This window comes from Sorex araneus, chromosome 6 (assembly GCF_027595985.1).
Source record: "Sorex araneus isolate mSorAra2 chromosome 6, mSorAra2.pri, whole genome shotgun sequence".
Taxonomy (NCBI): domain Eukaryota; kingdom Metazoa; phylum Chordata; class Mammalia; order Eulipotyphla; family Soricidae; genus Sorex; species Sorex araneus.
Genome location: NC_073307.1, coordinates 147,898,534 through 147,914,012, shown reverse-complemented (window position 1 = coordinate 147,914,012; position 15,479 = coordinate 147,898,534). Strand labels below are relative to the sequence as shown.

At 46.4% G+C, this 15,479-nt stretch overlaps 1 protein-coding gene across 1 annotated transcript in view; it reads left to right on the top strand.

Annotated features, from left to right (window-relative positions):
* LRP4 (LDL receptor related protein 4) overlaps nt 1-4,947 on the top strand; it is a 67,839-nt gene extending 62,892 nt beyond the window's left edge. Inside the window, exon 38 of the mRNA XM_055142161.1 lies at nt 2,550-4,947. Coding sequence (XP_054998136.1) covers nt 2,550-2,882 — 333 coding nt within the window. The 3' untranslated portion in view covers nt 2,883-4,947. The remainder of the gene's footprint in view (nt 1-2,549) is intronic.
* Nucleotides 4,948-15,479: the final 10,532 nt, after the last annotated feature.

Below are 15,479 nucleotides of genomic sequence, written 5' to 3'. Positions count from 1 at the left end.
GATTTGTAGTTATGCTTGTTTATTTATTTTTTGGCTCTCCTATCTTTTTTTCTCAGTTTTAAAGGATATCTCTAGAATTCAGTGGGTTTGTGTGCTTTCTGTTATTTTAATTTCTACCATTGCTTCAATGAAAAATGGTTAAATGTTTAGATACAAAAGTAGTCCCATTTCCACAGGGATCTAGGCATGGTATTTCACATTTTCACAGCCTGATGGCTTTTTTTTCCCCCCTCTCTCTCTAAAAAATCTGTAATTGGAAGTTACCTCTTATGAACTCACTCGCTCTCTTGGCCTGTCTAGCACAGTCAAAATCAGCACTCACACCTTCAGACTCCTAGGCTTAATAAATGCCCTATAATGAGTGTATTAATACACTTTACACAATCATCATGTGCTTTCTGGAACCATGCTTTCCCATATTTAAAACATCCCACGAACTGAGGAGATAGTAGTGGGCTGAACAGGGTTTAATTCTCAATCTCTCTAGGAGTAATTCCTGAGCACAGAGCCAGGACTAACCCCTGAGTGTCACCACATGTGACCTAAAAACCTAAAAATAAATAAATAAAAGCATTTTCACTATAAGCCAGAACAGAACCTTCAAGAGTAGACTTCAGTTTAGGGATGATAGACTCCTTAGATTTTTTGTTTGTTTGTTTTTTGAGCTAAGCCTGGTGGTGCTCAGGGCTTAGTCCTGGCTCTGTGCTCAGGAATCACTCCTGGTATTGCTCAGGGGACTATATGGGGTACGAAGGATCGAATTTGGGTTAGCCGCTGCAAGGCAAGTGCCCGACCCACTGTATCATCTCTCCAGCCCCATATTTTTTAAGAAAAAGATTCTTAGGTTCTGCAGTATTTTTTTTTTCTTTTTGGGTCACACCCAGCGATGCACAGGGGTTACTCCTGGCTTTTGCACTCAGGAATTACTCCTAGCGTTGCTCAGGGGACCGTATGGGATGCTGGGAATCAAACCTGGGTTGGCCACCTGCAAGGCAAACGCCCTACCTGCTGTGCTATAGCTCCAGACCCTGGTTCTGAAGAAGGGACTTAGGTTAGCACCGAAAATTATATGACTTCTTTCTTCTGTGTATGCTTTTTTTCCTCAGCAGCTCTTTCATCCTTCCGATAGTCTTTCGCCCTTTCTCTTCTGATCTCCTGATTTCAGGTACCTGTTGTGTGCTTGTACAGGAAATGGTTTCCTCCAGATTGCTAGCACCATAACCCCCGCTTCTCCCTAACTTCACTGATGTGTCTCTGTATTAAAGGCAACGAGTGGCCCGCCTCACCTTGCACTCATTTCAACTTGTAGGGTGCCTGTTTGTGTGCGTGTGAGCATGTGTGTTTATGCACTGTCTCTGTCTCTCTCTCTGCTCGATGGAGGGAACTGTCACTCAGAGGATTGCAGCGTGACTCTTTAGATTGTGAGTCATCAAAGTCTCCTGCTTCCTGCAGGGGCTCAGTCCGGATAGGTGGTGTTGAGTTGCTACTGAAATAGAGCAGCAGTGGTAGGGCGCTTGGCCGGAGCACTCTCCCAGGGACGCAATCCAAGCCACGGCCCATTTTCTCCTGGCAGCGACGGCATCTGGCTTGGTTTCCCCCAGAAACCGGGATTGAGGCTACCCTTTGAGGAATGCACAAAGGGAGAAGCCCGAGTGGAACTGAAGGCTGCCCTTGGAACTATCCCAGCTTGCTTGGGAATAGCCCCAAGGGTCGTGGGATCAGAGCTCCAGTAAACCCCGCAGAAGTGTTGTAAGTTACAGGAATCCAGGGAGCTCATATTTAGAACCCACAGAAGAGCATGTTCAAGATTCCCTCCTGCCTGGGTCAGGGAGCTAGACTGATCCACCCCTGAGAGATCCCCTGAACCTCCTGTGTTCTGCCCAGCATCTCCAGAGGTCACTCCCGAGCACAGAGCCAGGAATAGCCCCTCAGCGCTGGCTGGAATGGCTTGAATTCTCCCCCTACACCTCCCCCCCACGCAAAGAACAAGGAAAACAAACAAAAGCGCCCCCTTCTATCTAAGCTCCCCCAAAGTTTCTTCCTTAATAAAACTAGAAGAGAATTAAGAATAAAACAGCACAACCTTCATTAAAATCCTGAATAAAGACGTCCATTCTGTCTGTTACTCTTGGGCATGTGCATTGGCGTGTTGTCCCACTGACAAACCACAGTGACAGTCTGACCACAGTTCACATGTTTTCCTGTGTTTCTGTGTGGCATGCACACAACTAATTGTCTCCTAGGCATTAATCCTTTTCCCCCTCACAGCAGATGGTGGCGGGAACTGGAGATGTTAAATAACGAGGCCAAGGTGCCTTAGTCCGTGAGCCGCGCCAGCAGGATCCCAGCAGAGCTACTGGTCTTCCTCCCCGGAAATTCCAGGAACAGTCCCCAGAGCGGTGTCTCTCATGCACTGCATCCCGAGTTTCCTGATAGTTATCAGGATGTTGGTGCCCTTCACACCCCTTCTTCCCCACTTCCTTCCCCAGCTCGCCAGGGGATCCTTCCCGGAGCACCAACTGACCGTGTCTCCCCGCTCTCCATCCTAGGGTGGGCCGGACCATAACTACACGAAGGAGAAGATCAAGATCGTGGAGGGAATCTGCCTCTTGTCCGGGGACGACGCCGAGTGGGATGACCTCAAGCAGCTACGCAGCTCCCGGGGAGGCCTTCTCCGGGATCACGTGTGCATGAAGACAGACACCGTGTCCATCCAGGCCAGCTCCGGCTCCCTGGATGACACGGAGACAGAGCAGCTGCTGCAGGAAGAGCAGTCGGAGTGCAGCAGCGTCCACACCGCAGCCACGCCCGAGAGACGGGGTTCTCTGCCCGACACGGGCTGGAAACACGAACGCAAACTCTCCTCCGAGAGCCAGGTCTAGAAGCCTGTGTTCCCTGCCCTCCCTGCCCGTTTCTTTTCCTTCGTGGACTTCCGGTCCTTGTGCTCGCTTAGCAGCAGGCCCCTCCCCGGGTGTCCGCACTGCGCGCCTCCTCCCACCCATAGCTGCTCCCAAGCCCTCCTGGGGAGCCGTCCGCGGCCAGGTCCATAACTAGCTGTACACGAGAGGAGGTGGCACCTCCGAGAATTCTGGGTTTTACCATGAACCTCACCTCTTGCACCCAGACTGAGCATCCTCTGCTCCCACAAACTAGGCTCAATAATGTTCCCTCATCAGTGCAGCGGTCCACTTTCCCTCTTGGGACCCTCAGAACATGCCCCCACAAGAGCTGATGACCCGACACTGTGCAGTTTCCCCCTCAGAGGCGGCCTGACAACTTCCCTGAGAAAACTTGTTCAATTGGCTGGGATTGTGACAAAAAAAGAGAGATGAAGGGTAGAGGCTGAGAGGAGGAATCAGCCCAGCTGGTATGGGCATTTGGGGAGCCCTTCAGCCTCAAGTGTTGGTAATCTGAGTGGGCTTTTGAAGGTCGCTGGTGGACCTAGTGGTCCCGCCCATTGCTGGTGATGGCTTATTATTCTCACTCCAAGTGTTGCTATTTCCTCAGATCTGGGAGTGGCAGGGGACGGTCTCCCACCTATTAAAATGTCTGGAGCCTTGTTCACCTTCAGATGACCGGAGACCCCTCTCACATGGTTGCTGGCTCACAGGATGCCTGGAGCCACCACGGGCCAGTAACTTTTCTGTCTTCAACATGAAATAACTTGTGAGCCAGTAGCTTGAATGAACATGGGGCCCCGAGGGCTGAGTCTGCAATGGCTCAGAAGTGCCACCCAGTCCCAACACAGCATTTCCTCTGAACTTGAACGTTCTGTCACTCTCGTCCTCCTCACTCTCTGGATGCTAAGCGCAGAGAGCCCGAGAAAGCTGTTGAAAGCAGGGCCAGGTGTTTTCTTAAACAACCAACATGATTGGTTTAGATGTGGGGCTCCCAGGGCCTAAAGGGAGATATCCAAGAGGTTGAACCCCCTGTGTTTTCTCTCAAGTGCTCAGGGATCTAAGTGGCTAGACAGAGAGCCTGTGACAAAGGGGAGGCGAAGTTCCCAGTCCGACTCTTCTTCCCAGCTAAGTGACCCACTCACATTCCACCTGTCATTGGATTCGTGCTCGTTCACAGAAGGAACTTGCATCTCACATTGGTATCAAGACAATTGAGAACCCCCCCCACACACACACACACACAGATACATACAAGTAGTCTCGGCTCTGCCTGACTTGCTTTTTCTACGGTGAGGAGGCCTATACAAGATGCAAAGTGGTGCGCCAGACATGACTGAGGGATGCCCTGCCACCCCGGGGTACAGACTGAGGGGAGGGGAGGGCTCCTGGGGGGAGTTTCTCGGGTGTGAAACATCCTTTTGGGTTTAGATATTGAGGACTCAGCTGCCAGCTGTGGCAGTGAAGAGGGAGGGCAATAGTCACCCTTTTTTGGCCTGTTCCCAGAGTCCTGGAGTCTCTGCCAAGCCCTGAGGTCTGCTCTCAGTAGCCTGGCTGGGGCCCGCACAGGGCAAACAAGCCAGGCCAAGGAGATTCTTCTAGACACAGAATGAGAATGGTGCCATTTACACCGGGAGAAAAGGGGCACATTACAAACTTGATTGGGGGGGCGCTCCAGGGGCTGGGGGTGGGCAGTGAAAGAAGGAGCACTTTCTTCCCCTCCCTTCAGGGTCCTGGTTGGGAAAGCGGAGAATGTGGAAAAGTGGCGTTTGCTCACTGGGCATGGGGGACGAATCTGATTGCACTTGGGCTGTTCAGAATGTAGAAAGGACATATTTGAAGAAATATCTATTTGAGCACTGATTTACTATGTAAAAAAAAAAAGCAAAATCTCTCTGTCCTAAACTAATGGAAGTGATTCTCCCCGCGCTCATGTGTAATGGTTTTAACGTTACTCACTGGAGAGATTGGACTTTCTGGAGTTATTTAACCACTATGTTCAGTATTTTAGGACTTTATGATAATTTAATATAAATTTAGCTTTTCTTAATCATCTTGCCTGGCTTGAGTCATGACTGATCACGGTAACTGCTCTTTCTCACAGACTCAGACTGTGGGAATCCTGTTTGCACACATTACCCTTAAGTCTCTAGGGCATGTGGGGGATAATAAGGAAAAATACAAGGTATGGGATTCCTGGCTGAAGCTTCAGCTCATCTGCAGAAGATAGACCATGACCAGTGTTCACTGACTTATAAAATTCCATTTCCAGGCCAAAGAGTTGGTACAGCAGTAGGATTCTTGCTACTAGCCAACACCGGTTCAATCCCTGGCACCCCTTATGTCCCCCAAGTCCTGCCAAGAGTGATTCCTGAGTGCAGAGCCAGGAGTAACCCCTGAGCACTGCCAAGTATGGCCCCAAGACAAAAAACAAAACAAATTCTTTTTTTTTCTGGAAGTTGGCAACTGGCTTACTCTTTCTTTTTTTTTTTAAATTGAATCACCGTGAGATGCAGTTACAAAGCATTCATGTTTGAGTTTAAGTCATACAATGATCAAACACCCATCCCTCCACCAGTGCACATTTTCTACCACCAATGTCCCCAGTGTTCCTCCCCACCCCGCACCAGTCCCATACCTCCCCCTACCTCAATGGCAGACAATTTCCCTCTTTCTCTCTACTTTAGGTCATTATGTTTTGCAATATAGATACTAAGAGGCCATCATGATTGGTTCTTTATCTACTTTCAGCACACATCTCTCATTCTTAGCAATCCCTCCAAACATCATTGATTTAGTGATTCTCTTCTCTATCCCAGTTGCTAACCCCACCAGCTCATGAGGCAGGCTTCCAACCATGGAGCAAATTTCCTGGCCCTTGTCTCTATTGTCCTTGAGTGTTAGTCTCATATTATGTTATTTTATATTCCACAAATGAGTGCAGTCATTCTATGTCTGTCCCTCTCTTTCTGACTCATTTTACTTAGCATGATACTCTCCATGTTCATCCACTTATAAGCAAATTTCATGACTTCATCTTTTCTAATAGCTGCATAGTATTCCATTGTGTAGATGTACCAAAGTTTCTCTAACCAGTCATCTGTTCTTGGGCACTCAGGTTGTTTCCAGATTCTGGCTACTGTGAACAGTGCTGCAATGAACGTACAGGTGCAGATATCATATGCTTTTTTGCACCCCCAGGATATATTCCCAGAAGTGGTATTGCTAGGTCATAAGGAAGTTCAGTTTCTAGTTGGACCAGTTGGCATTCCCACCAACAATGAAAGAGAGTCCCTTTCTTCCCACATCACAAATAAGCTTCTTCTTGAGTGTCAACTCTGATTGGTTGGTGATAGCTGTCCATATTAAATGGGAAAAGTCTCATGATCATTAATGACATCTTCAGGCATGGACATAGACATGGATAAGGACATGCCATGTGTAACCACCTGTCTTGTTTCTGCTGTAAATCACTGAGGACTTCATATCACAGAACTTGACTTTGCCTTGCCATGATTATCCCTGGCAAGGCTGCTCAGTACAAGAAAAGGATTGAACTGATACAGGAGGGCTAATTTCAGTCTCTGCTCTGCCACTAGCTCTGTCTGATCTTCCTCAAGTTTCAAGGTTATTCTGAGAAAGGATCAAGTGAACACTAAGTTTCCTTTTATTTTTAACCAGCTCTCTTCTCATAGCTCATCACTATATTTTAAGGCTAGAATAAAGACTGAGGAAGCCCTTCTTGGGTTCTTTGGACATGGTGCCTTTCAGGGAAGATTGGGAAGCATGGAAGTCTCAATGTCACAAAAAAGCAGAATTGGATGGTAAGGCTCAATTGTTAATTTTCTAAACCACAATCCATTCACAAGAATAATGCTCCTATTTATCCATTCATCTCCCACTGAGGGCCAGGCACTGCCCAAGCCTGACCAAGACAGACAGAGTCTCACAGAGCTGTAACACATACACACCCTGAAATCCCAAAATGCAAGAAAGATGAAAAACCTCCTGCTTAAGTAACAAGAGATCTGAGTATAAACATAGCACATAAGTCTGCCCACTTTACTGTATTGCAGCAAAACAAGTTGAAAGCCATCTTTTGGTCCACATTTTTTTGTTTGTTTTTTGGGTCACACCCAGCAATGCTTACTTCTGGCTCTGTACTCAGGAATTACTCTATATGGGGCAGGCTTGGAAGATCAGATGGAATGCCATGGATTAAACCTGGGTTGGCCACATGCAAGCAACTGCCCTACCCCTTAACCACTATATCTCTTGGCCCCCATTCTACTGTTCTTTTTCTAAATGTGGGTGGGGGCAGAGTTGGCAATGTTCAGGGATTACTCCTAGCTCTGTGCTCAGGGGACCATATGCAGTGCTGAGAATCCAACCAGTGTTGATCACATGTAAGGCAAGTGCTTTAAACTCTATACTAGGGGTCAGAGTCTCTTGTCCCCATGCCTGGCTGTCTTTACCAGGGCCCCCCAGAGGGGGTGGTTGAGTTTCCCTCCCCGCCCCGAGCAGAGCCCCGGCAGCCAAAGACCTGCGGAACAGCCACAACCATGCTCAAGGCCCCTCTCCACACATTGGACAAGCCTCACGCATGAAGGAACTGGCAGAGGAACCCAGGTGTGCATGTGTGGGACCCAGGGCTGAGATCTCCAAGCCTGCTTGGATCAGGACTGGGCCTCTTCCACCCAGATCCCCATTTTCCAGTAGCTAGGCGGTCACACCCAGAAACTGCCCCCAGTGCCGTGTAATCCCATCAACGGCCAACATCCAGAGACTATAAAACCAAGCTCCCGGAAGACATCTTATAGCCTAGTTCTCCCTCTCGGAGAACCTGGCAAGCTACCAAGAGTTTCCTGTCTGCATGGGAGAACCTGGCAAGCTCCCTGTGACATATTCATATGCCAAAACCAGTAATGATGGGTCTCATTCCCCTGACTCTGGAAGAGCCTCCAATATGGCACCTTTGGGAAGGACGAGTAAAGAGAGGCTTCTAAAATCTCAGGGCTAGGACGAATGGAGACGTTACTGAGACTGCTCGAGGAAAATCAATGATTAACGGGATGATGATGATGATGATGATGATGATGATGATGGTGATGATGATGATGATGATGGTGATGATGGTGATGATGATGACGACGACTAGGGGCCAAAGCAATAGTACAGCAGATAGGGCATTTGCCGCATACAGGCCAACCCAGGTTTCATCCGCAGCATCCCATATGGTTCCCCAAGCACTGCCAGGAGTAATTCCTGAGCACAGGGCAAGAAGTAACCCCTGAGCATCTCTGGGTGTGGCCCCAAAAGCCAATAAACAAAAATAAATTTGGGGCGGAGTGATAGCACAGTGGGTAGGGTGTTTGCCTTGCACACGGCCGACCCGGGTTCAATCCCCGGCATCCCATATGGTCCCCCAAGCACTGCCAGGAGTAATTCCTGAGTTCAAAGCCAGGAGTAACCCCTGAGCACCACTGGGTGTGACCCAAAAAGCAAAAATAAATAAATAAAAAAATAAAAATAGATTCTATGCTATCTTTCTGGCCCCTCTACCATGTTTTTTTTTTTTTTGCTTTTTTGGGTCACACCTGGCGATGCACAGGGGTTATCCCTGGCTCTGCACTCAGGAATTACCCCTGGCGGTGCTCAGGGGACCATATGGGATGCTGGGATTTGAACCCGGGTCGGCCGCGTGCAAGGCAAACGCCCTACCCGCTGTGCTATCTCTCCAGCCCCTCTACCATGTTTTGAAAACAACAACACAACACACACAAGAGAAAAAGGTTTTATAATCAGACAAAGCACAAGCAAAGTACTTTCTCCTCAATCCAGGATCTGAGTAGTGATCACTCATACTTTGAACACATCAAGAACTTTTCAGGTGGCAAGGCAAAATTTAACTCATAATTCAGCTAGAGTGATAGTACAGCAGGTAGGGCGTTTACCTACTGGGTTTGATTCCCAGCATCCCATATGGTCCTCCGAGCACCACCAGGAGTAATTCCTGAGTGCAAAGCCAGGAGGTAACCCCTGTGCATTGCCGGGTGTGACCCAAAAAGAAAAAAAAAATTGACTCATAAGCACATAACATTTGCTTGGAAAACTGAAGATCTCTTTGGGAGAACAGAGTTTAGTGAACACATTTTGCCACCTTATGACCATGCCAGCCAATGCCATCAGGTTTTTGGCACTATCTGCATCTTGGAAGTCCCACTGACCTGTGACTGTCCAGGATACAGGAAAAGGGAGATGAAGCTGGTTGATGACCCACTCTTAGCAAGAAATTGCCTATTGTCAAGTGAAAATTTAGTACCAAAATCATGGATGAGCACCTTATTTGAGCTTTTATTTTTTTTTATTTTTTAAAAATTTATTTTATTGAATCACCATGTGGAAAGTTACAAAGTTCTCAGGCTTATGTCTCAATTATACAATACTCAAACACCCATCCCTTCACCAGTGCCCATATTCCACCACCAAAAACTCCAGTATACATCCCACCCCCTGCCCCCCACCCTCGCCTGCGTAACTGATAAATTTCACTTCATTTTCTCTTTACCTTGATTACATTCCATATTTCAACACAAAACTCACTATTGTTGTTGGAGTTTCCCCCCAAAAAAGACAGCCCTACTGCCAAGGAAGCATTTGATAATTAGTTTTCCATTGCTGAGAATGAAGAGATATGAAGTCCCGCTGTTCCAAGTACATAACTCTTTTTTTTTTCTCCTTCCCGCGCCACCAAGTTTGTGCATGCTTAATAGTCCTCACAATATGGCTGACGCCATGCCGCCTGACAAGGGAAAAAACCGAGAAAGAAGAATATTTCCCGTCCTCGGCCGGTGTGAGGCTATGGCTTAGTTCACAGTCTAGAGACATGGCTGCAAGCAGTTTCTGGAACCAAAAGTAGTCTAGTTGGCCTCCAGATCCTGGTTGATCAGCAGCAAAGCAGGCGCACAAAAGTGTGGCCACCCGGGTCGAATCTCGGCGGAGCGTGCGCTGGTATCGGCCCCGGCCCAAGACTGCCCAAGCATCCCGCTGTTCCAAGTTCATAACTTTTTTTTCCCCTTCCGGCGACACCAAGTTCGTGCCTGCTTAATAGACCTCATAATATGGCGGACGCCATGCCATGTTTCTCCCCGAAAAGGGAAAAGAACCGAGAGAGAAGATATTTCCTCTCCTCGGCCGGCATGGGACTATGGCTTAGTTCACAGTCTACAGAAATAGCTGCTACTTTGATTACCTTCAATATTTCAACAAAACTCACTATTATTGTTTGGAGTTTCCCCCCAAAGGCAGACCTGCTAAAAAGGAACCATTTCACATTGCTGACAATTAAGAGATATTAGGTTTTGGATTTCTATATAAAGTACAGGGAAAGTTCTGCCAGAAATTGCATCACTGCAAGCTTTTACTTCCCTTTTGTAGTGCTCATAAGATGGAAAAGCCTGGAGAGAGAAACACTTCCCCACTGGCGCCACATGGGGCAGTGGCTCAGTTCACAGTCTGGAGGCATTTCTGTGAGCTGCTCGTGTCCAAAGTAGTTCAGTTGGCCTTCGGGATCGTGCTCGTGCAGCAGCGTAAGGACCTTATTTGAGCTTTTAAAAACCCACTGGCTCTTCACTTCCTGCTCAATAAAATGAAAATGTTAAAACCAAGGACTGGAGCGATAGTACAGAGGGTAGGGAGTTTGCCTTGCATGCAGCCAACCCAGGTTCGATTCCTCTGCCCCTCTCGGAGAGCCCGGCAAGCTACCAAGAGTATCCCGCCCACACGGCAGAGCCTGGCAAAGTACCCATGGCATATTCGATATGCTAAAAACAGTAACAAGTCTCACAATGGAGACGTTATTGGTGCCCGCTCGAGCAAATAGATGAACAACGGGATGACAGTGCTACAGTTAAAACCAAATGGTTGCTAATCCATTTCAGGCCTAAACGTTGTGTTTATGTACCTTTTAGGAAATCTCAGGAATGAAACAAGAATTGAGAATTCCTTAACTTGTCCTCTATACATAAACTATGAAATGGACAAGTAAGAAGAGAGTGAATCAAATTCTAACTGGACATATTTTTGAAATTATAATTCCTGGCCTTCTTTTTATATTGTCTGAACTGTAGATTATTTTTTAATTTTTTAAAAATTGCATAAAGTAGTTCACAGTATTTGATTACATTTAATATTCAAACACCAATTCCACCACCATTGCACCTTCCCACCACCATATTTCAGGTGTTTCGATCCTGAACTCCAATTCCTGCCCCAAAGCAGAACCAAAATAATATAATATTTCCCTCTAAGGTTGTTTTCCTCCTACTTTGAATCCTATCAAATGTGGTGCGGTACTCTTGGAGTATGGGTAGGGTGTGTCCTGTGAAATGTCACGTGACTGCATGGTTCATAAAAGGTTCACTCATGGGTGAGGCTTGGCCCGAGCATGTGGAAGGTGGCCATGAGCAGTGTGGCAGTTGAGTTCTGGAGGTTTTCGGCTGCCAGGGCTGGGTCCCTTGGGGTGGGGAGGGATCTCACTTACCCCCCTCTGGGGCGACCTTAGTGGAACAGCCTGGCACAGGGTCTGGTGGCATGGTTATGGGCAAGCATCATGTTGCTCCCTTCCAGGAGAGAAGGATGTGTGATCTGGATGGTGGCCGATGATGAGTCTATCAAACTGTAGATTCTTAAGATGAAGAAATATGACTTTAATAGAGAGGTTTCCAAGGAATGAACTGAAGACTTCACCAAACCTGGTCTGAAGTAAACAATGCTGTGGTCCAGGGGCCGAGGTGATTGTAGAGCAGGTAGGGCACAGGCCTTGCATGCTGTTGACTGAAGTTCAATCTTCATGCAGTGCCCTAAGCACCACCAGGAGTGATCCCTGAGTACAGGGCCAGGTGTAAGCCTTCCGAGTACTGCCAGGTATTACTCAGAAAACCTAAAAAATATAAATAAATAACTGAAGGAAACACAGTGCTGCATAGGAACATAAGAACAGCATCCATAAAAGCTGAGACTATACAAGAATGTAAGTGTAAAGCACTACATTCCAGGGCATCCTTGGATGTAAGCTTTGGGTTTTTTCTACTAGGGACCTCTTTTTTTTTATTCTTTTATTGAATCACCATGTGGAAAGTTACAAAGCTTTCAGGTTTAGGTCTCAGTTATACAATGCTTGAACACCCATCCCTTCACCAGTGCACATATTCCACCACCAAGAATCACAGTATACCTCCCCCCCTGCCCTTCCACCTCCCTAGTCCCCCACCCCGCCTGTGTAACTGATAAATTTCACTTTACTTTCACTTTGCTTTTATTACATTCAATATTTCAACAAAAAACCCCTCACTATTATTATTTGGAGTTTCTCCCCCTCTACTAGGGACCTCTTAAGGAAACAAATGATCCAGCCCTTTTTGGGGCAAGAAGTTTGTTCGTTATTTTTTTTCCCCTCAAACGTGAAGACAGCTCTGGATCCAGTTAATAAGGATATATATTTAAGGATGTCATGGGCAGCTTTTGTTTTTGAAATATTCCTTCACTTGCTCATTTATTTTTCTCTCCAGACCATCTCCCATTAATCAGCTGGCTAAGCAGAGCTCAACAGAGAGACAGAGTTTCCAGTCAAGGCTCCAAAGCATAAGTCTAGTTTCCTTAATATGATGTTAAAGCAGATCCAGACAGTCTAATTAAGGGTCCAAGCTTAAGACTCAAGACTGAATAAAAGTAGCCCCAAGCTACACATCTGCTTATTTCATTTTACAAGACACAAAGAGCCCAAAACTCTCAAGTATCCGGCCCTTGTCAGTGGTTTTCCTTCTGGCCCTAGAAGCTTGATGTCAGCCTACTAACAAATTTCCTATCTCTCCTTTCTGTCCCCTTCCTTTGGGGCTAGGCTGATGTTTCTGTGGTCAGAGTTCTTCATTAGCCTACGTTAGATGGCTTTGGAGAAAGGGGCTATGAAAAGAAGGTAAAAAGAGAGACAAAAAAGAGAGACGATTCATTCCTTCATTCAACCAGCATCTATTAAATGCAAACAAGTGCAAGCTAGGATAGGCTTTATAGTTTGGGAGGATGAGCAAGGCACTAAAATCCATAGTGATATCTATATCAAATCCATTTGATATCTCTGTTAATATCTCCACTGCTAGATCCAGGGACTAATTCAGGTAAAGTCGAAAAAATTTCAACTACTGAAATAGCGTTTCTGAGGCTAGACATACAGACCTGTGTCTCAAGGTGAAATATTTTAACCAGAAATGTAGGGATGTTTCCAGATGTTGACCAGAATGTAGCTTGTGATTATGATGCAATGAACATTGTTTTAAACAACCCTGGCAGGCTTTTCAGGAATGGCTAGGAAACTTCTTCAGCAGATATATTTGGCAGTTGTTTCTCTGTTTCCAGTTGCAATTCTATAATGGGACAAGGGTTTTACTACAAATTAGTAATGCCCTTCTTAAGAACTATGAAGATGCCCCTGGAATAAAGGACATATTAACTAATAAATACATAGACAACTGCAAGTTGATGATTATCCTGGACACCAAAAGATTGAGCTACCATCTATTAAATCAATCTGGAAAAGGTATCGTATGAGATTTCCACAGGCCCTGTAGCATTGGCCCCATTCCTCCCTATATATCTGTCAAACCTCATCTATTACCGCCTATTAACTGCTCTGCTCAAGTAATACTGGCCTCTAAGTTTCTCAAACTGTCAGGTCTATTCCTAATTTAGGAGCTTTGCCTCCATGTTCCCAATAACTGGCACATTCTTCCTCTATCGACATCCATGGTTAACCCCTTCACTGCCTTCCATCTTGGCTCAGATGTTATCTTCATGGAACTGCTTTGACCTCCCTTTATAAAATTTTCAGCTGACTTCCTAATAAATATTTAAAAAAACATTTATTTATTATATGCTCAAGGCCACTCTCCACATGTTTGGATGAGCCTCACACATGAAGGGACCGGCAGAGGAACTCAGGTGTGCGGCCCGCAGGGCTGAGATCCCCAAGTCTGCTTGGATTGGGACTGGGCCTTCTCCACCCAGACTCCCCATTTTCCAGTAGTTTGGCAGCCACACCCACAAACATCCCTGGTGCCGTCGGGAATGGCCAACATCCAGAGACTATAAGACTAAGCTCCTGGAAGTGTTTGGTCTAATCATCTAATACCTTGTTCTCCCTCTTGGAGAATCTGACAAGCTACTAAGAGTCTATTGCCCACACGAGAGAGCCTTGCAAGCTCTCCATGGCATATTCATATCCCAAATACAGTAAAAGATATAAACATTCCTCTCAGAGAGCCCGGCAAGCTACTGAGTATCCCGCCCGCACAGAGGTGCCTGGCAAGCTCACCGTGGCATATTTGATATGCCAAAAATAGTAATGATAGGTCTCATTCCCCTGACCCTGAAAGAGCCCCCAAGTAAGGAGAGGCTGCTAAAATCTCAGGGCTGAGTGTAATAGTGACGTTACTGGTGCCCGCTCAAGTAAATCAACAAACAACAAACAGGGATGACAATGATATAGTGATTTATTTTTTGCTTTTTTGGGTCAAACCTGGCAATGCTCAGGGGTTACTCCTGGCTCTGCACTCAGGAATTACTCCTGGCGGTGCTCGGGGGACCATATGGAATGCTGTGAATTGAACCCAGGTTGGCTGAATGCAAGGCAAATGCCCTACCCACTGTGCTATTGCTCCAGCCCCACATTTCCTAATAACTTTTACCACTTATCTTTTTCATTTGCTCATAATATGTATTATCTAATAATATACTTCATAATTTATATATGATCTGTATTTCCTATTATGTGAGTTTTCTTTTTTTTTGGGGGGGGGTCACACCTGGCGATGTACAGGGGTTACTCCTGGCTCTTCACTCAGGAATTATTCCTGGAGGTGCTCAGGGGACCATATGGGATGCTGGGAATCGAACCTGGGTCGGCCGCATGCAAGGCAAACACCCTACCCGCTGTGCTATTGCTCCAGCCCCTATGTGAGTTTTCTGAGAGGAGGAATTTTTCTTATTGTCTACTTTGTTCTTTTTTTTTTATGGGTGGGCACACTCAGCGGTGCTCATGGATCCATGGATCACTCCTGCAAGCTCAGGGGACCATATAGAGTGCAGGAGATCAAACCCAGATTGAGCATGTACAAGGCAAGAGCCTTACCCACTATACTATCACTCTGGCTCCATTATTGTCTATTTTGTTCACTGATTATCCCAAATGTTTAGAATGGTCCCTGCACATACTAGATGCTTAGTAAATACCAGTTGAATGAATAATAAAATCAGACATCTAATGCCTGCTTTTTAGTAGGTCTACATCTAACTTAAGACAAAAGGATTTGCCATCTTTTGGGAGGAAGTAGGTTGTAGGGAGCTCACAGGGCTCATTCACAGTCCTCAGGAGCCCCTGGAGCCCCGTCAGCAAGTCTCAGCCAACTGGGCCTCACAGTTCAATGCAAGGGTTAGAGGATGTGATGCTACTTATTTTCCGTGGTGCTGGGGATTACATTGGCCATCCCAGTGGGCTGCATCCAACAATGCTCAGGAGACTATGTGGTCCCA